This window comes from Trichosurus vulpecula, chromosome 7, assembly GCF_011100635.1.
Source record: "Trichosurus vulpecula isolate mTriVul1 chromosome 7, mTriVul1.pri, whole genome shotgun sequence".
In the NCBI taxonomy this organism is placed as follows: domain Eukaryota; kingdom Metazoa; phylum Chordata; class Mammalia; order Diprotodontia; family Phalangeridae; genus Trichosurus; species Trichosurus vulpecula.
The window spans coordinates 100632834-100657103 of record NC_050579.1 but is presented as its reverse complement, the minus strand read 5'-3'; the positions used below and the strand labels follow the sequence as shown (position 1 = coordinate 100657103).

The 24270-nt window shown below is 38.6% G+C and overlaps 1 protein-coding gene across 2 annotated transcripts in view; it reads left to right on the top strand.

Moving 5' to 3' along the window:
- The window catches only part of TIAM2 (TIAM Rac1 associated GEF 2), a 167885-nt gene that overhangs the window by 49405 nt on the left and 94210 nt on the right, over positions 1-24270 (top strand). The window contains exons 9-13 of one of the 2 annotated variants that reach the window (XM_036766922.1): positions 9753-9914; positions 12817-12921; positions 13622-13700; positions 15460-15552; positions 16032-16292. In XM_036766922.1, the coding sequence (XP_036622817.1) occupies positions 9753-9914; positions 12817-12921; positions 13622-13700; positions 15460-15552; positions 16032-16292 (700 nt within the window). Of the gene's footprint in view, positions 1-9752; positions 9915-12816; positions 12922-13621; positions 13701-15459; positions 15553-16031; positions 16293-24270 lie in introns of those variants that run through there. The other variant, XM_036766921.1, reaches the window with a different exon arrangement.

Genomic DNA, 24270 nt, shown 5'->3' with positions numbered 1-24270 from the left:
CCTTCGGAATATCATATTCCAATTTCTCCTGTCTTTTAATGTGGAAGCTGAGAGATCCTGTGTGATCCTGACTGTAGTTCCACGATATTTGAATTGCTTCTTTTTGGCTGCTTGCAGTATTTTCTCCTTAAGTTTATAGCTCTGAAATTTGGCTATAATATTTCTTGGTGTTTTCAGTTTGGGATCTCTTTCAGGGGGTGATCGGTGAATTCTTTCAATGACTATTTTGCCCTCTGGTTCTAGGACCTCTGGGCAGTTGTCTTTGATAATTTCTTCGAAGATACTGTCAAGGCTCCTTTTTTCATCGTGGATTTCCGGTAGACCAATAACTCTCAAATTGTCTCTCCTGGATCTATTTTCCAGGTCAGTTGTTTTGCCAATCAGATATTTCACATTTTTTTCTATTTTTTCATTCTTTACATTTTGTTTTATTACTTCTTGATGCCTCATAGATTCATTAGCTTCCACTTGCTCAAGTCTAATTTTAAATGAGTTAGTGTTTACATTTTGCTTTTGAGCCTCCATTTTCAATTGGTTGATTTCACCTCTCAGGGTGTCCTTTTCTCTCTCTAGATTCTGAATCTCCATAGCCATTTCGCCAATCTTATTCTTTAGGGACTTGATTTCATCAGTGGATTTTTTCTCCCTTTTTTCCATTTTTTCCATATTTTCTTTTAGCTCCCTAATTTGGTTTTTAAAATCCTCTTTTAGCTCTTCCAGCAGTGCTTTTTGGGCTGGAGACCAGATCATATTAGCTTTTGAGGTATCTGATGTATCTACCGTGTCATTGCTATCTTCTTCTAAGTCGATATTTTGATCCTGCCTGTCTCCATAAAAAGAATCTATTGTCCTCGGTTTTTTTGTGTTCTTCTTCATGTTGGATTGCCTTTTGCTGGCGTTAGAACGAATTTCTATCTGTGAGTCTCAGGGCTTTCTGTCCCAGCTTTCTTATTCTGGGGGTTGTGAGTCTAAAATTATAACCTTCAGTTTCCTGAGGTGTGGGGGAGGGGTCTGGCTCCCTGGCGTCTCACTCCCTATGGGTGCTCTCCAGCACTTGCTTTTCAGCAATGGTCTCAGCCGTTTGTTGTTTGAGCTGATGACTGGCGCTTCCCCTGGGGGAGCAAGGTTACGTCTGGGCTCCTGGCTTGGCCCCCTGCTGACTCTTCCCCTCTGGGACTAATGAGCTTCTAGTATTTGTCCTGTGAAGCCCCGCTACTCTCTCCTCTGTTTCAGTTCTCTTTTTTTTTTTTTTTTCCCGAGGAATTCTCTGGGTGAGGGGGGGAGGGGTTAGAGCCGCTTACCTAGCCATTGAGTCTTCCGGAAGTTCAAGAGGCCGAGATCCTGGGTTTTGCAAGCGTCAGAACTGGGTGTTTTCGCGGCTGTTGGCGTTGCGCTGCCTCTCGTCGCTCCCAGAGACTGCCGTCCTGTGTTGGGAGGCCTGGGGATCTCTGCCGGTTTCGGGCGCCCAGCTTTCTCCCAGCCCGTCTCCCACGTGGATTTCCCGGCCGGCCGCTTCCGCCTTGGTCTGGAGCAGCTCCGCACCGAGCACTCTCCGCGCCTGCAGGTTCGTTCCTCTGGCCTTTCAGACTCTCCCGGCTCGGAAATTTGCCCCACGCAGACTGCTCGCGGTTTCTGACTCTCTCAAAAATGCTCAAATTCACTTTTTTATGGGAATCTGACAGACCTTGTGAGAGAGCTCCGGTAAGAGGCTGCCTTCATGCGGCCATCTTGGCTCCGCCCCTGTTATTATAGTTCTTAAAGCAATCAATTTTAGGTATTGGAAGGGTAACAACCTGTGTATTTTACATATATATGCCACCCTCACTAGTGTACTCACTTAGTAATGTCTCAGAGATGAATCACCCCCAATCTTAAATTTGTTAAGGTTGGAATGAAAACCATTTTAATTTAAGGATATTTTTGAAAGAAAAAAAATGAGAGAAGGGCCAAGCCAACAAGAACAAAGTCTGGCAAGCTAAACATGAAAGTTTTTTTTTCTTTATATCATTAAGTATTCCCTGGTTGATAGCAATAAGCCCAATGTAGCTATTTGAAGGAAGGAGGTTGTTTTTTTTTTTTTTTGAAAAGATGACAAGAAAAAGCTAAGTTAAAAGAAAGTGACAAAGTAGCCAACTGCTCTGGCTACATCATGGCAGAATTTGTGACTCCCCATAGTCCTTGGCTTTCTATGCTGGAAAATTAGACATGGGGCAGGGCCCGGCAGTGGGTTGAGAGGAGTAGGGAGTGTCCTAAGTTTTTGTGGCAATGAATGAATGAAGCATTGCCGTATTAGTCATTTGACTATGAACTGGAAAAAGAAAAAAAATCCTGTCAGTTTCTAAAATGGAAAATATGAATGAAAAAACTCTATCTTAACCACAGCTTAGTAATATGTTTCAAACATTAAAAATACTATTTTCTTTTTGTTGAAACCATAGCAATCCTGGTGTTTGGGCATCTCCCCAAGTGGGAAGGCATTTTATGACAGCTTATATTTGATAAAGAAAATGAAGAACTATGTAACAACTCCTTTTCTCCTGAATACATGTCTTTTCTTCATTTCACTTGCTAATAGAATTTCTTTTTACTAGCAGCTATAGAGATGAAGGCCCACTTGTGACAGCCAGATTGCCATGTTGCTTCTTATTTCCATTTAGTGATCCAAGTAGTAATTACAAGCCATTTGATCCAAAAGCATCTGCTGTGCTAACACCCAGTGTTTCCATTTTCTCTCCATGAAGCACATGGAGCATGAATAATCTGACATGTGGTTTCAGGACCGTTAATGCAATAGTAATCAGTACTTACATAGAGGCTGTCATACAAGGGTATCAAAAGTGCTTTGCAAACATCAGTCAGTTAATCTTTATAGTAATTGCAGTTGAGGTTATTTAGTAATTCTATATTGTTCCCGTTATGTGGATGGAGAAATTTGAGACAAAAGGATGTGAGAATCTGTTGCTACTGTAGTATAAGAAAGTTGTTATTGCTGTTGTGATTCCTTATAATTATGTAATATAGTAAAAATGATTGTTCCTTATTTCTTTTGTGTGGTATTTCTAATTGTGAGCATTCTCATATTATAGTTTGTTGTTCGGTGGCATAAGTCCTTGGTTCACTCTTAAGTGATTATAGGTGTTCATCAGAAGTTTCAACTTGATAATGCTGATTGGGAAAAAAGGACTTTTGTGAGATGTTACTGAGGTCTGCTTTTGATGTCTCACAAAGGCTTAGAGATTTTGCAATCAGAATTAGTTTTTACATATCCTAAAGTACTGGATAGGTTTGAAATATTGGCCTCGCAACAGTGTGCTCACTGTCCAAGAACCAGTATCATTAATGCTAGAGAGACTTATTACCAGAATGTTGGCTATCAGGGATGGAGGGTTTTTTTTTGGTGGTAGTAACTTAGTTTGGGATCTTCAAGAGTGATCTAAGAAAATCCACTTGCAATCATGTAATCGCCAGTTCTCAAATACAAGTAAATGAGGCCACAACTTTGAAAATGGCCTGTTGGAAGGTGATGTAATAAACGTACTGAGAGATTGGGGAAGTGTTGGTCTAGAGAATAGAAAACTGGCTTCAGAGCCAGGAGAACAGAAAGACCCAAGTCCCAGACCTGCTTCTGAGACGGTGAAGCCACTTATCCCTTCAGGGTCTGAAAGAAGTCATTAGGTTGAAGAGCAGGTGCAGAATTGAGGAAGTTCCCTCTGTAGGAATACCCTGCATTAATGAAATGGCTGGTCTGGCCCAAGAAAGAGAAGCAATGATAGAGTGGTTAAGAGTGTTAATTTATAGTCTTTTCTTATAATCCCATAGGGTAGTTTTTTTTTTTTTTACTGTGCTGGTAAGACAATTTTGTAGACTATTTTCATATTTTTTCAAAGGTTTCAATTTACACTTGTTAAAGTAACTCACAAATAAATATTTTGTAGCCTTGTACTAGGTAAAATTCAAACTAGTTTTCATTCTTTTTAGTAAAGTAATAAATAGGGGTAGGGATTTCATTGGTATAGGAAATTCCAGGTTAAGGAAATTCTCTTGACCAGTGCAGGGTGATGTCTTTGCAAATCAGTCTTAAAGAATTGCCTAAATACTAAGAGGTTAACTAAGTGACTTGTCTAGGGTTGCATAAGCCAGCAGTGTTTTAGAGGCTGGGCTCACACACAAGTCCTCTGGCTCCTAGGTCAATGCTCTGTCTATTCTTCCCTATTGCCTATTTTGGTATAAAGAATGATATGACAATGAATCTAGCTGTCCCAACAAACATAAAACAAAGTTTACAATCACCAGTGAGGTTCTATAGTTAGCAAACAGCTTCATGGGGTTGTTGAAAGAAATCACATGAGACTGTGTGTATATATATATATATATATATATATATATATATATATATATGTATATATATGTGTGTGTGTGTGTGTGTGTGTGTGTGTGTGTGTGTGTGTATTGCTTGTAAGCCTTAAAAGTTAAAAAAATTGTTTCTTAATCCTAGCTTCTGTTATGTTTGCATTAGGTTTTACAAAGCTTATGACTTGATTTATGTCATGTATTCAGTTGTCTCCCCATCTAAATTGAAAGTTTTTTCATGATGGGGGCCATATTTTATACTTCTCTACAACATCTAGTGTAGTATTGGGTGATAAATAACTGACACCTTGATTTTCTATATGCAATCCTATGCCTACTGTGGAATTGGGAGGTTGACTAGGGGTCTCCAGGTCTGGGCTTATTTGGACTGAGTACATGTCCTTGGATAATCAGGTTTTTCTCTTTCTGAATTATAGGAACATTTTCTAACTCATTGGCTCATTATACGCCAACCCTGGAGCCCTGGGGAAAAAATTTCTTAAAGGTCAAGTTTGGCTCTTATCTTGGTCTTCCTAAAAGGGTCTTTCTATAAAGGCACTGAATGTATGAAGTAGATCAGGTGACAGTTAGCTATTTACTTCACCACAAAATAAATGTTCAAAATACAAAAGGTTCATAAGTGCCCACTTTTTGTTGTTGTTCAATAGCTTTAGTCGTATCTTGACTTTTCATGACCCCATTTTGGGGTTTTCTTGGCAAAAATACTGGTGTGGTTTGCCTTTTCCTTCTCCAGCTCATTTTACAGATGAGGAAACTAAGTCAAAGAAGTTAAGTAACTTGCCCAGGACTATATTTAAAACATGAAACAATTGTTGACAAGTCCTATTATGATCTCCTTGGAGGCAAATACTTAAAACGTGAAAACATTAAGTACTGTGGGATTGCTGAGTAGTTATTTTACTTTTGTTCTGCACTACTCAGTGCAGGTTCATATCTTCTGGCAAGATAGGTCATGGCTTGGGCTCTTCCTCCTGCTGATGGTCATCTCGTCTGAGAAGTTGTAGTAATCATCTCCTACTGGGCAATCAGAACCCAGAAGTAGGATATCTTGAGGTTACCTCCAAGGCTAGGAGAAAAAACCCAAAACAAACCCGTCTCAGGGTCATTGTTCAGTTCCTTGTGCTCAGGGAAGTTAATATAAATGATGCTCTAGGCGTATTAGAACCTTTAGATCTAGTCTTAGCCTCTTCTAGACAGAGACTTGTTTTCACTGTCCTGTGTGAGTGGTCACTGCTGCTAGGGTATGCAAGTTGGGATAAGAGCTCAAAGAACCTTTATATGCTCAACAAATGAGAAGAAGTGGTAGGGGTAGGGGGAAAGCAGAAGTTGTCTCTCCTTTTCAAGTATACTGCATGGCAAATCCTCTTGTTCCACAGCCATCGCTCTTTGGAATTCTTCCCTCACTCTACCCCTTTCCCTGCTCTGCTCATAAGGATCAATGGATGAACCAGAAACCTCTGTTTACCTACCATTCAGCAGGGGACCAGGATACATGTGTCCTCGGAAGTATCCCAGTCATAAGGCTAATGGAAGTGGCCAAATCTCTATGAGAAGTGCCCCAGTCAGAGTAGATAGCGGGGGAGGCCCCAGGATTATCTCCATTGTATCTGAAAAATCTACTTTTTTTCTGATTTCTGATGTCAGATTACTTGAAAAACTCTGATATCTTTACTCCCTGGTGAACACCTGTAATTCACATTCATTTTAGATTGAGTTATTCTTGGGGCTAGAGAGTACACCCTAGAGATTTGTTTGATGCTATGAATGCCAATGTGTAGAGGTATCTTGAGACTCCTACAGCTCATTGAAGGTGTTAACTGAAAGTCATAACAGCTGTACTAAAAGTACAGGGATGTGTTTTGGCTTTCAACCATCCACATCAGGGAACAGTGTGATTTGTAGACATGCTGTGCCAATTTTAACTTGAGGCCATATTTCTTTAGTGCAATCTCTATCTCCATCCCAATGCGTCACTTTGTGAATAGCTTTGTGTCCCTATCGAGTAACCAGGTGCCATGCTCTAGCGACAGGGTTGATTTTATGTAAATTGTAGTTTAAATTATCACTCAGAAAGGCTCGATACATTTTTTCCATATAAAAACTGCAATTTTGTTTATAATACTGAAATACTCATCTCACAGGGTTGCGTTGAGGCTAAAATGGGATAATGTATGTAAAGTGCTTTATAAATTTAAAGCTCTATATAAATGTGATCTATTAGATAATTTTAATATGCATGCTTCAAAAAATTGAGGTAGATAATAGGCTTCAATTTTAAAGAACTGTCACTATAATTTTTATTTAAATTTTTATTGGTGTCTTTTTTTGGCAGTATTTTTATGGCAGCTATATTTTCCAATATATTCTCCCTGGAGAGAGCCAAATCCTAACCAAAATTTTTTTTAAAAGATGGGAAAAGGGCAGTTTGGCAAGACTAATTATCACATGAGACAAGTCCAACATTTTATGTAGTATTCCTCACATGCAGTCTTCCTTCCACCTTTGGAAATCAGGGAGGGAAATTCATTCTCATATCTCTTTTTTGATCATTTAATCAAACAATATAATATTTATTTGCCGTAGTACATGGCACAGAATAGCTGCTTAAGGTTTACTCCCTTGACCCTTTGGGGCCAAGCTTGGTCATTATACTTTTACAGTATTCAGTTTTGGGTATTTTGTTGTTGTTTGCATTGTCATAATCATTGCGTATGGTTTTCTTGATTCTAATTACTGAACTTTGATTTCAATTCATATGTCTTCCCGTTGTTTCCCCATATTCTTTATGTTCATTATTTCTTGCAGATAATGATGAATTCTTTATAGATTCTGTTCTATTAATATACTACAATGTGTTTAGTCATTTCCTACTTGAAGGAGATCTACTTTGTTTCCAGCTCTTTGTTACTATAAAAATGCTGCTGCAAATATTTTGCTGCATATGAAGCCCCTTATTTTTTATTGTTGACCTCCGTGAGACGTGTCAGCAGTGGGATCTGTAGGTCAAAGGGTACGGTCATTTTAGCTACTTTTCTTAGCGTGATTGGACCAATCTACCAAAACAGATCCACCAAAACTTACTATGTTATTTAAAGCAGTGGTTTATTTGGATATCTTCCTACTTAATCTTTCAGCTGCATCAGAAAAGTGAAGTCGTTTATCAGTTTATTTAGCAAAGCTGACTTAAGTGTAGATGTTCCTGTAAGTTCAGGTGTTCCATTCATAATCTTCAGAACTGCTTCCTCTCAAGAAAGATAACTTTTCATTGGTTTTTTTTTCAGGTACCCCTACCTTGCTTGCGCTGTGTTAGCTGTGAGTGAATGGTTGTGTTGCCTATGGGGAGAGTTATTCCGTTATAATATCGTCGAAGAAAATTCCCTTTAGGGTTGACTGTGTAGCATGAGCTGGAATGAGGAGAGATTTGAGGCAGGGAAAAATTACTATTAGCAATCGCCTGAGTTTGCCAATCTTTTCTTTAGGTATTTCTCAGTGTGCTGTACAAGTACCTGTCTCAAAAGACACATTTTGCCTTTATCAGTACTTGAGTCTCTCATTTGGATTGTCTTGGCTTGATTTCTTACTCCATAGTGACCTCTGCTGGGATTTACATAGTCAACTCGAGGCCTATCCCTCTAAGACATATACCAGGTGGCTCAAGCCACCAAAATGATAAGTTTCCTGAAAGCTCACTTTGGAAAATAACATGTGAGCAGGAAGAGCCGATGCTTTTCTGTCTCTGGGCCTGTTCTAGAAAATATTATTTGGATAATGTCTGCTCTCTGAATCCCTCAGAGAGGGAATGGTATAGTGGAAAGAACCTTGGATTTGGATTCAGCACATTTGGATTTGAGCCTTAACTTTGCTGCTTGCTCAGTGTGTTACTCTGGGCAAATTCACTTCTCCTCTCTAGGCCTCATCTCGCTTATCAGTAAAATGAGAGTGTTGACCAAGATGATCTCTGGGCCCCTTCCAGCTCTGATTTCTGAGAACTAGCATCATTATCTTCATTCTCAGATCCTGTGATCATCCTATTTTCTCCCATAAGTCTTTGAGTGAGAAATGTGCTGTTCCCTCCTTTCTCTTTTCTGGGAAAGATGAGAAAACATTCATATCAGGTTAATCTTTTTAGCATTAAAGTGATAGGTACATAGCAGATTAGTTAGTTCAGTACTTCCCTCCCAGGGTTGGTGTAAAGATCAAATGAGATAATACTTATAAAGCCCTTAGCACAGCATCTGGCACATAGTAGACACTTTAAAAAGTTTGTTCCTTTACCTTTTCTCGACTCCAACTCTGTATTTCAAAAATATTAGATGAAAAGACTATCTATTATTCCTCCTAAGCATGCTCTGACAGAATCTATTTGTTCTTCTTCAACATATGTGTACTACTTACTGAATTGTGTTTAGGTGTTTTTGGTCTTGTGTCTGGAAAATTTCGTAAAATTCAATGTGAAGTGAGTTAAAATGTGATAGACCTTTCAAGAAAACTTAGAATATTCAGTGTGATGGAAGTCTATCTGCTCTTTCGTGAAAATATCTTTTGTGTGTCAGCAGTCAGCACAGATTGTTATTACAAAAGGATTCTCAGCAAGTTCTTCACACTTTGGAGTTTGCATACTAATATTGTGATACATGTTTAAGCCCTATACACACCGTGGTATATCACTAGGTGTGAGTGGCTTAAGGGAGGCTTTGTATATGCAGTCTCTGCTGTGATGGAGTTTACCATATGTTTAATGAATAAATGAGATTGACAAGATCCTGAGACCCATCATTCTACTGACTGAGGGCAGTTTTCTGTCAATGAGCATTGCTTCTTGACAATAAATGGATACAACATGAGGATATACTATTAACAACAAATGAAAAATATCACATGAGCATCTTGTTCAGATGGAAGCTGGATGAACACCTTGGAGATATTAGATGGGTCTCTGTTAGTTAGGAAAAGTTTCCTGGAATCCAGTCAAGACATCATACATTTACTGAGCTTCTACTATGTGCCAGGCCCTGTGCTCCATGTTGGGAAAGCAAATAGAGGTAAAAAGCTCCCATGGAGCTTGCCTTCTAAAGGAGTTGATGCATTTGGTAAGAGTTCTGAAGGATTAACTAGCTGTGGAATTGTAGTAAGTAAAGGATTTATTTTTATCCATTTCTAAGGGACAGCTTAGGGAGAAATAATTGTCTGGATAGAGCTGATGAATATATTGAAAATCACACTCAGTTCTAACAGGACACTTTTTGTGTCCTCTCCAGTCTGGTTCTAGAACTATGATCAATATTAAAAATATTTTTTAATTATTCAAAAGGTTTTAATTTAAGTGATTCTCTTTGTTCAGGTATCAAACATGCGTGTTTTCTTTTGGTGTCTGACAACAGGTGGATGACTTTCTGCATATTTACAGTTCAGCATCAGACAGTGGTCCCCGAGAAAACATTTGGGAAATCCAGACTTATGTTCATTTTCAGGATAATCAAGGAGTTACTCTAACCATCAAACCAGAACACAGAGTGGAAGATATTTTGTCTCTAGCATGCAAGGTATTAAATTTTACATAAATCCATTTTCTTAAAGCCTTAATATTTTCTCATTTGTAAGTGTGGTTGTGCTAGAGGTCAGACAGCTCTATAAATTACAGACGTCTATTAGAAAATTACTTAGTTGGAGACTTGTGAAAGATAATAATTTATCACCTGAATGCATACTGAATAAGGAGCCACATGTTACCACAGCCAGAGTGCTGGGCTTGGAGCCAGTAAGATCTGAGTTTGAATTTCAGCTCTGATACTTGTTAGTCGTGTGACCTCCCTAAACCTCAGCTTCCCCATCTTTGTCATTATTGTTCTTGCAATCCCTACCTCAAGTGAGCAGCACTACTAGCTGTGGGTCCTCGTCACACCCACACAGCCTTTTAAGACCCTCAGATAAGTTGTGGATCTGTATCAGTGGAGGAAGTTTCCACATCAAGAGTTCACTGTAGTCTCTCCTCTTCCTCTCCCCCTCCTTGTATGTATCTCCCTCTCTCTCTTTCTTCTTTCCTCTTCCCTTTTTACCTTCTTTTTATCTGTCTTTGTCTCTCTGTCTTTCTCTCTCTCTCTCAAGCACACACACATGTACGTGTGTGTGTGTGTGCATGCCTCACAGGGATTTGGGAGTAAACTCTTTGTTAACCTTTAAGTACTATATAAAGGTGAACATTATTATATTTCATTTATAGCACTATAAAAGTCTCAGTTTGTAATGCTTTTGTGTAGCATCTTGAAGTTTGTATGCTCTGCCTCCTCATTTTTTTCACATAGTTACTTTCAAGGTTCGGCTCAAATACTGTTTCCTCCAGGAGACATTTCCTGACTCTCTAGATGTGAGTGCCACCCACCCCTCAAAAACACATTTTGTATTTATTGTGTATTCATTTATCTGGATGAATGATGAAATAGAATATATTTGAATACATTCGAACTTGAGCACCATCTTATTTTTGCCTTTGTATTCCCAGTACCTAGAACAGTGCCTGATATATGCTAAGGGCTTAATAAATATTTTTCAATTTGAATTGAACAATCTTCTTGTTCTTAGATAGGCAATATTTATATTTTATAGATGAGGAATTGTAGATCAGAGTTTGTGACTAGGCAGACAATATTGAATTTGGGATTCAAACTCAGTTCTTTTGATTCTAGAATCACCAACCATTCTTTCCATTCCCTGTACCATATTGGATTCATACCCTAAAATATTCCAAAGGAGCCCCTTTCCTTTTCAAGGCTAGCTGCCGGTGCAGGAACAGGATTATAGAGATAGTTGACTATAAGGTTGGCCTTAGAGTGGAGGTACTTTAAAGAAAGGCTATAGGTTATGTATAGATAGTTGTTTTCCTAGACATCTGAAATCATGAATTATATTCTACTTTAAATGGTTTGGAGGTCATGGTCTGCATTATATTAAAATAAAATTTCCAATAATACAGTTTTATCTTAAAGAGTTGTATAAAGCATACCAAACTTCTGTGGACTAGGTAACTAACTACCAAGTTCTCAGTAGACTTCTTTAAGGTAACAGAATTTTTTAAATTGTCAATTGGGAGTTTTATTTCTAATGTCATCTGGAAAGCAAGGTAGTGATGACTGAAAATCAATATCATACTGACTCCTGAGAAACAATTTGGGGTTGGGTATATTAGATTAAAGTTTTGAAACCACCAGGTGGCAATCTAGAGCTTAAATATTCTCATTTGTAGAGGCAATTGAGTTCATACAAATAAATGTATGTAAAAGCAAGAAAGCATGTGTAGTCCTCACAACTCTGCTCCATATTTATGCCTGCTTAATGTAGAAAATGTGTAGTTTTATTTTTCATTTATCACTTTGGTCTGAAGTGATTATCGATGATAGTAATAAGCTATGATATGCTTATTTAAAGTATATTATTTATATGTATATTTATTTATATCTACCTGCATGCACACTCACATATATCTATAGTATAAATTCTTCTTACAATTTTTCATTTCACTCCTATCTGTAATATTTGTCATAATATAGTCAAACTACCTATTCTACACTTCTTTTTTTTCTTGTTATTCTGAATACATGTTATTAACAACTTAATGGAGTTATTGTCTAAGGGATAATTGGAAAAATTCTTTTTTTTTTTTTTGGAGGGGAGAAGGCAGGGCAGTTGGGGTTAAGTGACTTGCCCAAGGTCACATAGCTAGTAAGCGTGTCAGGTGTCTGAGGCCGGATTTGAACTTGGGTCCTCCTGACTCCAAGGCCGGTGCGCTACTCGCTGCGCCACCTAGCTGCCCCGTTGGAAAAAAAATGCTCTAAAGTTTCATGTGCTCCATGCAACCATACTCTGATCTTGATGCTATATATTTTGTGGAAAAGAGTGGAAAAAATATAGTTTACTTCTTTATGTTCTGTGATGAAGACCTTGTTTAATTCATGTCTTACACATAGGTGCTTATTGATTACTGTTGAATTCTATGGAATGAGGTTATATATTTATTTTATGAGCTTTTCCAATTTAATCAGTGGGATACAACTTGAAGACTGACAGATAATATAGGAAGAATTATGATTTGCTGAGGAAAAATCCATAAATTCTGCTATCAGATCTGTGTGTACACATATGTATATGTGTGTCTGTGTATACACACACACACACACACTACTTGGTGCCCTTGGATTTGTACTTCTTGACTTTAGTTATTAGCATACTATCTAGGAGTTGACTTTGTCTTGTGCAAAAATGAATTTTTTCCATTTTCCTTCACTGCACATTGAAATCTGAGTTTTTATATAGAAAGTTAAAGCTTCGTAGCCAATGCTTTTAGAAACTTCTATATGTTAGAAGACATTTTTGTAAAGTGCTTACCGTAAACAATGATAGCTTTTGCAAATAAGACGCAAACACCTAAACAACTTTCTCACTCTTCTATAGATGAAGCAACTGGACCCCAAGTACTATGGTCTACAACTTAGAAGACTGATTGATGAAAACTTTGAATGTTCAATTCCAGCTTCTTATGAATATATGCAAGAACAGGCAAGTTAAACAAAGGACTTTTTAAAATGGCAGAATCGCAAGAGTACTGAACTTGGAATCAGAGAGACCCGGTTCAAATCCCTCCTCTGACACTTATTAGCTGTATGACCACGAGAAAATCACTGGGGCTCTAAAAGCTTCAGTTTCCATATCTTTGAAATGATGGCCTTAGACTGAATGGCTTCTAAATTTCTGATCTTAATTATAAAACTACCTATAAACTTCATCCTAAGTTTGTTACACAAATAGTATCCTGTGTGGCAAATGTCAATGCTTTTTTTTTATTGTATCATTTTTATTTTGAGTTTTCCATACTCTCTCCAGCCACTCTCCTACCTATTGAAAAGGCAAGCCACATGATACCCATTATACATATGAAGTCATGCATGACATATTGTATTAGTCATGTTGCAGAAAAAAGAAAAATAAAGAAAAAGAAAAAAATGCCTCAGTCTACACTCATAGTTCATCAGTTCTCTCTCTGTAGGTAAATAGCATTTTTCATCATGTGTCCTTTGGAATTGTCTGGGATTGCTGTCTTGCACAGAATAGTTAAGTCTTCGCATTGATCATCCTTAGAATATTACCGTTACTGTCTATGATATTCTCCTGGTTCTGCTCATTTTCTTTTACATGAGTCCATGTAAGTTCTCTGTTTGGTTAGTCATAAATGTCTTGTTTTGTGTTTTACCTTTTGTAGGTTTATGATGAAATAGAAATCTTCCCTCTAAGTGATTATCATGTACATCTTACTAAGACTGGGAATGTTACTGATTTTGGTGAGTTTGGTGAAAGCTCTTCTTAGAGAGTCTTGCTGTCTTTCCTGTCCTTTCTTGTTCCCCATTTTAAAAATATTTTGTCTTTATTCACTCTCAGAAATACTGCAAATATCAATGTGAATATATCCCAACCTTTTCATTGTATACTTTAAAACCAAAATATTGATTAAAAACTACGCATGCTTGTTTTATTTTTCAATATCTTTTTCTGATTTTATTAGTAGTTATGATCCAGGTGTGTGAAAGTGTATGCAGTAGTATTCCATCATTCACTCTGTCTGTGAGCAAGCCATTTAGTCTTCCCATGTCTCACCCTCTGGTTCCTTAGTGCTATGACTAGGATGGAGAAGTAAGAATTCTCCTAAAGGCTCCCACACAGTCCAGTTTGTGTAATGCTCTTAAAGTTTACAAAGCACTTGATTTCTTCCTTTTCTTTTTTCGTTTTGGATTTCTTTCAGGAAGTTTTCTCATTTTTCCAACCTATTTTTTGATTTTGGATTTTATGTTAAAGTTGGGCTCTATTCTCCTGAGGGTGGGAAGGCATTTTCTCAGGCTTCAGGCTTTCTTGTCCTGCTGTTTTCAGTGCTTCCAAGGTGGTGTGATCCAGGAAGAGATGTGGTCACTGCTCTTTTGGTCTGTGCTCTGGACCCAGGAAGGGCCCCTGGTCCCCAACATCCAGAAGTGCTCACACACCAGGGTCCTTGCTCCATTATGACTGATTAACAGTGCTCCTCTTGCCCTGGAACTGTGACCCAGAACTGTGTATGGGCAATATTGAGTTGCAGTCAGGGCCAGCTGTGCCCATTGCTATTGTAATCTCTTCCTGATCTGTGGCTTCTGCTGCCTTTGCCACATGTGTGGTCTCCAGAGAAGCCTCCACTCTGATGTCACAAACTTCTTCTTCTTAAATTTTCTTAGGTTGGGAAAATTTCTTACTCCAACCTTTTGTTGACTCTGCCACTCCCAGATTTGGTTTGAGGCGCTATTTTAAAGTTGTTTGGAGGGAAAGGTTGAGAGTTCAGCTGGGTGGTCGCCCCTAATCCACCATCTTTGATTTCTTCCTTTTCTGAATCTGAAACACTTCAATTCTCTCCCCTACAATTTAGTACTGGGTTATATAATCTGTTGTGTTATTTTCTAATCATTAAATGGGTATTGCATTTGATCATTAAGTTTGATTAAAAGCTTTTAAGCAGAAGGTTGAGGTTAGGAGTCATGTCTTCTTTTTCTTTGTATTTTTTACAACACGTAGAGCACACTGTAAGAGCATACTTAAATACATGTTAATTGATGAACGCACACAGATAAAGAATAACTTTTTATCAGATTTTATCTTGTGTCAGTATAAGTTTTTCTCCCTTGGCTTTGCAAATTGTTTTTTCCCTCGCTTACACTGAATAAGGCTATTTGAGATAGCAATTGAGATAGTAATTGAAAGTTTGGTTTTCAAATTTCTTTTATATTTTTTGGCTTTTTCTTAATTTTGCAGAGATTACTTTTAGCCTATGTAAGTTTACCTTTGTGTTTGCTCAGGTTTTGGGATGAAGGTATACTTATACTTCTGAAATATTAGACTATAAAATACTTGGCTTCCTACATCTAAGTATATGTATATACTTATGTGAGTATTAATATAAGAATCCTGCTTACCATCTCTAACTCATGGGGAAGATATAGAAGTAATTTCTATTTATTCTTATTAGAAAAGCTCAGCAATAGGGTGACCTTTTAAGTTGTTCTTTTATTATTTTTATCCTAGGGTTTGCAGTTACAGCTCAAGTTGATGAACATCAGCATCTTAGCCGAATATTTATAAGTGATGTTCTCCCTGATGGCCTGGCATATGGGGAAGGTTTGTATGACATATAGACTGTCATTGTTCTCATTTAATTGGAGTCTTTGAAGAACAAGCTTGCTCATGGAATTTTCTGTTTGCAGTTTTTTCCAGAAAACTGCTTGTGGAACTTTGATGAAAGTCAACAATAGTTTAATTGAGGCTAGTGTTTTATACATAGATAGCTAAGAGTGGGAATGAAAGAACAGTTGACTCCCCAAGACTTCACTATCAAATGAACATAGGAGTAATTGATTTAGTAATTTCAAATACAGTCCCATTTTCAAAGGATTATTATGATTCTAGCCTTTGAAGAGCAGAAAGCAGTTATGTTGTCAGTGACAAAAGTCGTATCTATTTTGGCTTTTCTTGCATGACAGAAACAAAGCAGTATCCACATATGTAGTGTGGTTTTATAGCCTTTTTCTTCAGTCAGGTGGTATTTCTCTGGGACATCTGCATTTTTCTTACCACATATCAACTTATCTTCTTCTCAGGGTTGAGAACAGGCAATGAGATCTTGAGTATAAATGGGGAAGTTGTTTCTGAACTTGACCTTAGGCAGATGGAGACATTCTTTTCTGAGAGAAGTGTGCAGCTCACCCTGAGAGCCAATCCTTTGGAGACAAAACGAACCCTAGGCACCTCCTGGTCAGACAGTGACCTTTCCAGGGACCAGAAAAACCTTCTCCCACCTCCTAACCAATCACAGCTTCTGGAAGAATTCCTGGATAATCTTAAAAAGAACACAGCAAATGGTGAGACTTTGTGTTTCTTTTCCTTCTTCAATGTTCATTAAAATCTTTTTAGCCTCTAATTTTGCTAGAAAACTTGGATTGTGGTTTAATGTGTTCAAAGAACATTCTTTGCATGCATCAGTAGAAAAACAGATGCTAACTAAGTAAATTTCAGCAGAATCCCATGCCTTTCAGAAATTATGGTAATTTTGTGGAAATAGAAAATTATTATTTTGCACAAAAGTTGCATTCTTTAAAATGTAACATATTTGAAAGCCACTCATAATATTTAGCACTAGAATTGCTCAGAGATTGAAGGCAGCCAGAATTGAAAGGTTTTATAGGCTTAGCCAAGCGTCTTACTGTAAGTTTGTCCTCTTCTCATTCAATTAAAGGAAAGCAAAAGCCACAGTCAATAATATTTTGAGTTTTTAAAAATAGGGATAGTGACTGAATGTGTGATTTCATTGGTATAGGGACCCTTAGGTAAGGAAACTCCCTCTACCAATGCAGTTTGATGCCTGTTTGCTAACCGTAGTTTTAAAGAGTCGCTTAGAGAACAAAGAGGTTATGTGACTTCCCTAGGCTCTTCCTGGCTTCAAGGCTGGTTCTTTCTCCACTACACCAGTCTCCCTCTTCATATTTATTGCAATTCAAATACTGCCTTTTTGACATGACAACTATCAACATAAATCTCAAGTTCATCATGTCCTGTAAACAAGTAGGTAATGGTCACAAGTTCTGTAGCTTTATGAAAGATTATGTACAACAGATTATGTAAGCTAAATCTTCTCAAGATAAAATTGATCTTGAGAACAATAGCATGAAGTTTTAGTAGAGAGAATCATTGTACAGACATAGCATTGCAGTTTTGATCCTGAAGAAAACAAGGACCTGGATTGCCCTGAGTGAGCTGCTATTTCTCCTTTAGGCCTCTGGAGGAGGCTAGTCAAGTACTCTAGGAGGCCTGCCAGAGGTTGTTATCACAGATGCACACAAAGTAATTTTTAATTCTTAATTACAGTGGTAAATGTTTTCTGATAAGAATCTCTGCATGATTTCTAAAAAGGAAGAAATAATCACAAAGGTTGTTAAGACTGATTTAATTCTAAAGCAAGTTTATTAGGTCATTTCTGAAATTAAAAAAATCAGATTATAAGATTTGTGATTCAATAAGAAGCATGATACTTTTTTTTCTCTCTTGGGGTCTTATTCCAATTTAAAATGCCATTAAATTGACTATTGGCATATAAAAGTGAGTGTCATAAAGCAAAAATTATGATGAAGCTAATTAATTACTTAGTTATATTAAGACCATCATTCAGCTTGCCAGGTTGATATTATGGGCCAGAATTGCCTGGTATACTCACTATAATAAACGTATGTGTCCATTCACTGGATTGATTATTCTTGAGGGATACATTTTCAACCTGTTTTAAATCTCTATATATTCTTTCATAATGAGAAACCACGACAGAGTCTATAATGCTCTTGCTATTGAGGAAAAAAGCTCAGTAAACTTTCCTTTCAGGTTTAAAAAAGAGCAAAGTTTTCATGGCTTAGCCTTTGTAAAAATTTGCCTTACTGTGAGAGAGTTTCAAGTATTTCATCATTGAATTGCCTTAGTTGGCTTGAATTGGCAAAGACAACTTGAGGTTTCTAAAGATAAATCTAGTGGCTGTATGCTGTTGTAATACTTCTGCATCACTGTGATACGCAGATCGTTTCAATCAAGTCCATAAAATTGGAAATTTGAATTTCGAATATCCCTACCCACCTACCCAGTTGTCTTTCTCCTGCTCCTTTGAGCTTTCATAACACTCTCTTAAAACCTTCTCTTCTTCTCACGTATTTTCATCTTATACTACAGTATATGATGTGTATGTATTTACCTTATGTCCTCTACTCAGCTGTAAGCTTCTGATGATAAAGATGCAATGTTCTTTATTCCAGCTTTGTGGGACCATAGGCAGGATACCTCTTTGACTTTCAGATTCTTCATCTGTAAAATGGGAATAATTGTTCTTATATTTATGACCTTACATAGCTGCTGTGAAAGCTCTATGTAAACGCTAAGCTTATGTAAATATGAGTAGTTGTTGTCTACGTATTGCTCACGACCAATAGAAAATAGACAACTCTTGGTAAGTATCAAGTTCATTGAATCTAATGTGGTTTACATTGAGACTGTATATGTCTATCTGAAATGCAGTAGCATATAGTAGATAGAGAGTTGGCCTTAGAGCCACGAAGCTCTGGGTTCAAGTCCCACCTCTGAAACATACTAGCTGTGGAACTCTGGGCAAATCACTCAACCTTTCAGAACTCTGTAACTCTCTAAGGAGGGGTTCCAGTCTTGGGTCTGTTCATTTGTTGGCTTTTAAAATGTTTTTATAAGTTCATTTCAATGTAATTGGTTTCCTTGGTAATGCTATGTATTTTATATTATGCATTTTAAAGCCATTATTCTGAGGCATCAAGAGGTTTCACCAGACTGCCAAAGGGGTCTATGATACCAAGAAAAAAAGGTTAAGCATCTCTCATCTAAGGTTATAAATTACAGAGAAGATGCTAACCTTCATTGGTAGAAAGATTTTCCTCGTTCAAGAGTTCCCCATATCAATGAAATTTTCAGATCGTGTCACTTGTCCTATACATGTCTACAAGTCAGGTATCTCTTTAAATCAAAAAGATTTTTCCAGCTAGTCTGTGTAATAAGTGTTAAGAACTGTGTTGCTCATTTCCTTTCCAATGCCTTTACCTCCTTTCCAACAACCAGTGGTAAAGTGATTTATTTTCTCCATTCTCTACTCCCATTTATAAAAAAAAAAGGAAAGAAAATATTAGAAGCTTCCTGGAAGAATGAATCGTCCTCTTCAAACAAACTCTAGCAACTGCCCTGTGGTGACCTTTGCTGTTTAACTAGCCCCTTTCTGTCACCACACTTGCTCTAACTCCTCAGTCTTCTGTGTAAATGCGGAAATTCTGACTTCTGAGAATGTGAACCAAGGTAAATGTTTATAAGGAGAAATTTTAGTAATTTTTTTAAAGGCAGAGGGAGAAAAGTAAGGGAGGAATGGAAGGATGATGAGAAAATGATTTTCTTGTTTACATCAAAATTAAGTAACTTTCATTGGGTAACAAGTACGCATTAACAGTCTCGATATTTTAATGGTCATTGTTTTTACTTTTATAGTGAATTAGATAACGTTAGTTTCCTATCTTGACAAGTAAAATAAGGTCTACAGTAAAAAAAATTGTTTAAATAGAACTGAGCACTTTTGCACACACCACTCAAAATATACTTAGCAAGTATGACTCCTTCTTTCCTCAATTTTATTTTACCTCAGCCTTGCCAGAAGGCAGCCTGATGTCTGAAAAGAAGGAAAAAAAATGAGTGCTTTGGCTCCTGTAGAAGTGAGACCTTTGCCTGCTAATAAAAATGAAGCAACTGACTTTCTACAAGGTAGTCCATACAGTAACACACGAAAGACCTATTTCTAAGTGGAAACTTAGAGAATAGTGTGTGGTAGAGGAGAAAGTGGAAGGAATTAGTTATTTGGAGCACATTTCATCTGATGGCCAATCAATCACGAAGTATTTCTTTATTGCGCTCCTCTTGGGGCTTTTGGGAAAATCTGGATATCTGTCTAGCTGGAGGGCAGCTCTTGGATTAACCTTTCTGCTCCATGTAACTGAGAACCTTGCCTCATGTTTTGCAGGAAAAAATGCAGGCCATTCACCATAAAATCCCTCCTGTCTCCACCTCATCTCATATCACTCAGATGCTTTTTGCTACTATCTCCTCCTTCGCTCCTATTTCATATGATGTAGTGGCATTGGTACTCCCTTACCAAAGTTAACCTCCTTGCCTGCCTAAATGATCCCGTTCCATCCCATCTCCTCCAACAGATTGCCCCCTCCATCACTCCCATTCTGTCCCTTATTTTCAGTTTCTCCCTGCCTCATTCCCAACTGCCTACAAACATACCCAGTCTCCCTCATCCTGAAAAAGCCCTTACTTCATCCTTCCATCCCTACCAACTATCATCCTATATCTTTTCTGCCCTTTGTGGCTAAACTCCTGGAAATGGCCATATGCAATAGGTGCCTCCACTTTCTGTCCTCTCAGTCTTTCCTTAACCCCCTATAATCTGGCTTCTTACTTCCTCATTCTACCAAAACTGTTCTGTCCAAAGTAACCAAAGATTTCAATGGCTTTTTCTCAGTCTTCAGTGTCCTTCATCTCTCTGCAGATACTGTTGATCACCTTCTCCTTGATATTCAGGACACCATTCTCTCTCATTTCTTCTCCTTCCTATCTAACCACTCCTCGGCCTCTTTTGGGGTATCCTCATCCATATCACGGCCTCTAAGTGTGGGTGTTGTACACAGGACTTTGTCCTGGTCCCTCTTCTCCTTTCCCTCTATGCCACTTCACTTGATGATCTCATCCAGTCCCATGGATTTAATTACCATCTCTATACCGATGATTTTCAAATCTACCTAGCCTATCCCAACCTCTCTGCTGACCTCCAATCTCTAACTGCCTTTCAGATATCTTGAACTGGTCATCCAGACATCTTAAGCACAACATGCTCAAAATGGAACTCATTATATTCTCCCCGCTCCCAACCCTCCCCCTTCCAAATTTCCTTGTTACTGCAGAGGGCAACACTATCCTCTGAATCCCTCAGCTTCCCTTCAGCCTGGATTTCTTACTATCCCTCATCCCCCATATCTAATGTGTTGCCAATGCCTGACAATTTAACATTTGTAATATCTCTGGCATATGCCCCCTTCTCTCCTCAGATGCTGCCATTTTCTCAAAGTCCATCATAACTTAACCCACTCCTACCTTCCCAGTCTTCTTAAACTTAACTCCCTGACATTACTCTTTGATCACGTGGTACAGGTCTCCTGCCTATTCCGTGAACAAACCCTCCATCCCTGGCTTCTGGAATTTTCTCTGGCTGTCCCCCGTTCTTGGAATGCCCTCCTTCCTCATCTCTGCCTATTTGCTTCCTGGGCTGCCTTTTAAGTCCCAGCTAAAATCCTAGAGGAAGCTTTTCCCAACCCTTCTTAATTCTAAGTGCGTTTCCTTTGTTAATTATTTTCAATTTATCCTATATATAGCTTCTTTGCATATATCTACTTGCAAGTATCCTCCCTCATTGAACTGTGAACTCCTTAGGGCAGAGGCAGTCTTTTTCCTCTTTTTGTATCGCCAGTGCTTATCCCAGTACTTGGCACAGAGTGAGCACTTGGTAAATGTTTACTGATTGCCTAATGTGGGACTCTTATAAATATGGAATATATGAGGTATATCTATAATGTGATGAGGCCACTTTTGGTACACTCTTGTGGAAACTTTTTCCCTACTTTACATTAATACTTTGTGCTCTTTCATATGGTAGCTCATCACTTTTTCTGCCTGATTGACCTTTTCAGGCTGACCACCACCACCTTCATGCAGCCCACTTCATTATTACATAAAACTTTTGTGGGCTCTAATTTATCTGAAGTGTGCTTTTTCAGACTCAGAAGCATCACTACCAGTTTCAGGTCCTACAAATGAGCCAGGCACACTACCTTTATATTTGGGGGAAGGACTAACAACTCAGCTTACAATTAGAATTTTACTATGTGTATGTGAAACTTAACAAAATTCATCCATCTTATACCTCCCCTCACCCATGCCTTGCCTAGGAGAGGGGGAACATTATTTTGAGATTTTGGGGTAGATCTTTCGGGGTAGATCTTTCCTCTCTTTTAAAAAGTTTGCATTGATACCACAAGAGATTACACCTTCCTATAAAATTAAATCACTTGTGTGTTGTTGTTTAGCTGTGTCTGACTTTTCATGACTCCATTTGGGGTTTTACCAAGATACTGGAATGGTTTTCCATTTCCTTCTCCAGCTCATTTTACAGATGAGGAAACTGAGGTAAATAGATTTAAGTGACCTGCCCAGGGTCACTGGGGTCAGATTTGAAATCAGGAAAATGAGTCTTCCTGACTCCAAGCCTGGTGCTCTATCCATTGTGCCACCTAGCTGCCCCAAAAATCAGTTGTTACTTTTGGTGAAAAAGGCCAATCTTGTTACCATTGACTTACTACCTGGGATACATTGGGTCATCTCCTTAACCTTTCTTTGTCTCTGTTTCCTCGTGAAAAGTTGGATTAGATGCTCTTGGGGTTCCTTCCCCTCCAGATCTATTATTTCCGTAAGACTCTTTGTCTAGGTCTCTCTTCTATTATACTTCTGTGAGCATATTCTGACTCCCACCCCCACTATACCATAAAGTTTCATGTGGGCTTCTTAAGACCAGTGACATTTTCTTGTTTGTATCCGCAGGATTTAGCACGATATCCTGAACATCTTAGGCCTTGAATAAATATCTCTCTAATTAGATTGTAACATTTGTATATTAGAGAGTTATGTTACAGAGATATGTAAATGGTTTTCTACAAACAATTTCTACAAGTTTTGTTTCTAGATAATAATGGCCATTTGATTCTTGATGTTAAGTTGCTGAAATCTGGTTTTACTTATCCACTGTGAAAACTGAAGAAATGTTCATATGCTGTATTCGACTTAATTGGAAATGTGTGTAAGAATTTTTTAAAACCTAAAATGAATTTTAGCAATGACATTCCCCAAAGAGGCCAGTATTAGGTTGAGCCAACAGAACTACCATTGAGTGGCATAGACATGCCAAACCTGTCTATGTGCAGTTTCTGTTAATATTGCCTTTGTGATTTATATTAGAAAATTGAAGGGGGGGGCGGAGCCAAGATGGCAGCAGGAAAGCAGGGACTTGCCTAGGACTCTCCCCCAAGACCCACCAAACACCGATAAAAAATGTCTCTGAACAAATTCTAGAACTGCAGAACCCACGAAATATCAGAGGGAAGCAGGGCTTCAACCCAGGACAGCCTGGATGGTCGCTGGGTAAGGTCTGTCACTAACAGAGTTGGGATCAGAGCCCAGCATCCAGACCAACCAGACTCGGGAGCCAGGTGGAACAGGCCCTAGCGCCCTGAATCAGTGAGCTGTGGCACTTACCAGACTTCTCAACCCACAAACACCAAAGACAACAGAGAAGGTTAGTGGGAAAAGCTGTGGGGGACAGAGTGATAGGAGTTCTCAGTGTGGACACCGCCCAGGGGACAGCGGGGGTGGTGCAACTACAGAACTACAGCTGCAGTTGCTTCTGGCCCCAGGCTCACCCACTGGGAGGAATTAAGTGGGGATCAGAGCAGGAGCGCAGAGCCTGCTTAAGATCTGAGTCCATTCCGGGTTGGCGGTTCTTGGGGGAGGAGGAGCACTGGTGTGGCAGAGCTTGCTGTGTAGAAATAGCTCTGAAGACAACAGTGAAGCCACTCAAGCTTGGAACAATGTCCTCTCTACTCTACAAGCAGTCATACCCCGATGAAAAACTCAAGGGTCAAGTAGTTGGCTGGGAACATGGCCAGGCAGCGAAAACAGACTCAGACTCAGACTAAGACTTTGGAATATTTCTTTGGTGACAAAGAAGACCAAAATATACAGCCAGAAGAAGTCAAAAAAGTCAAAGAGCCTACATCAAAAGCCTACAAGAAAAACATGAACTGGTCTCAGGCCATGGAAGAGCTCAAAAAGGATTTGGAAAAACGAGTTAGAGAAGCAGAGGAAAAATTGGGAAGAGAAATGAGAATGATGCGAGAAAACCATGAAAAACAAGTCAATGAGTGGATAAAAGAGACACAAAAAAGACCTTAAAAAATAGACTAGCGAGATGGCAGCTGGAAAGCAGGGGCTAGCGTGAGCTCCCTGCTGAGTCCCTCCAAAAACCTATAAAAAATGGCTCTGAACCAATTCTAGAACTGCAGAACCCACAAAACAGCAGAGGGAAGCAGGGCTCCAGCCCAGGACAACCTGGATGGTCTCTGGGTGAGGTCTATCCCACATGGAGCTGGGAGCTGGGAGCAGAGCAGAGCCCAGTGTGAGCAGCTC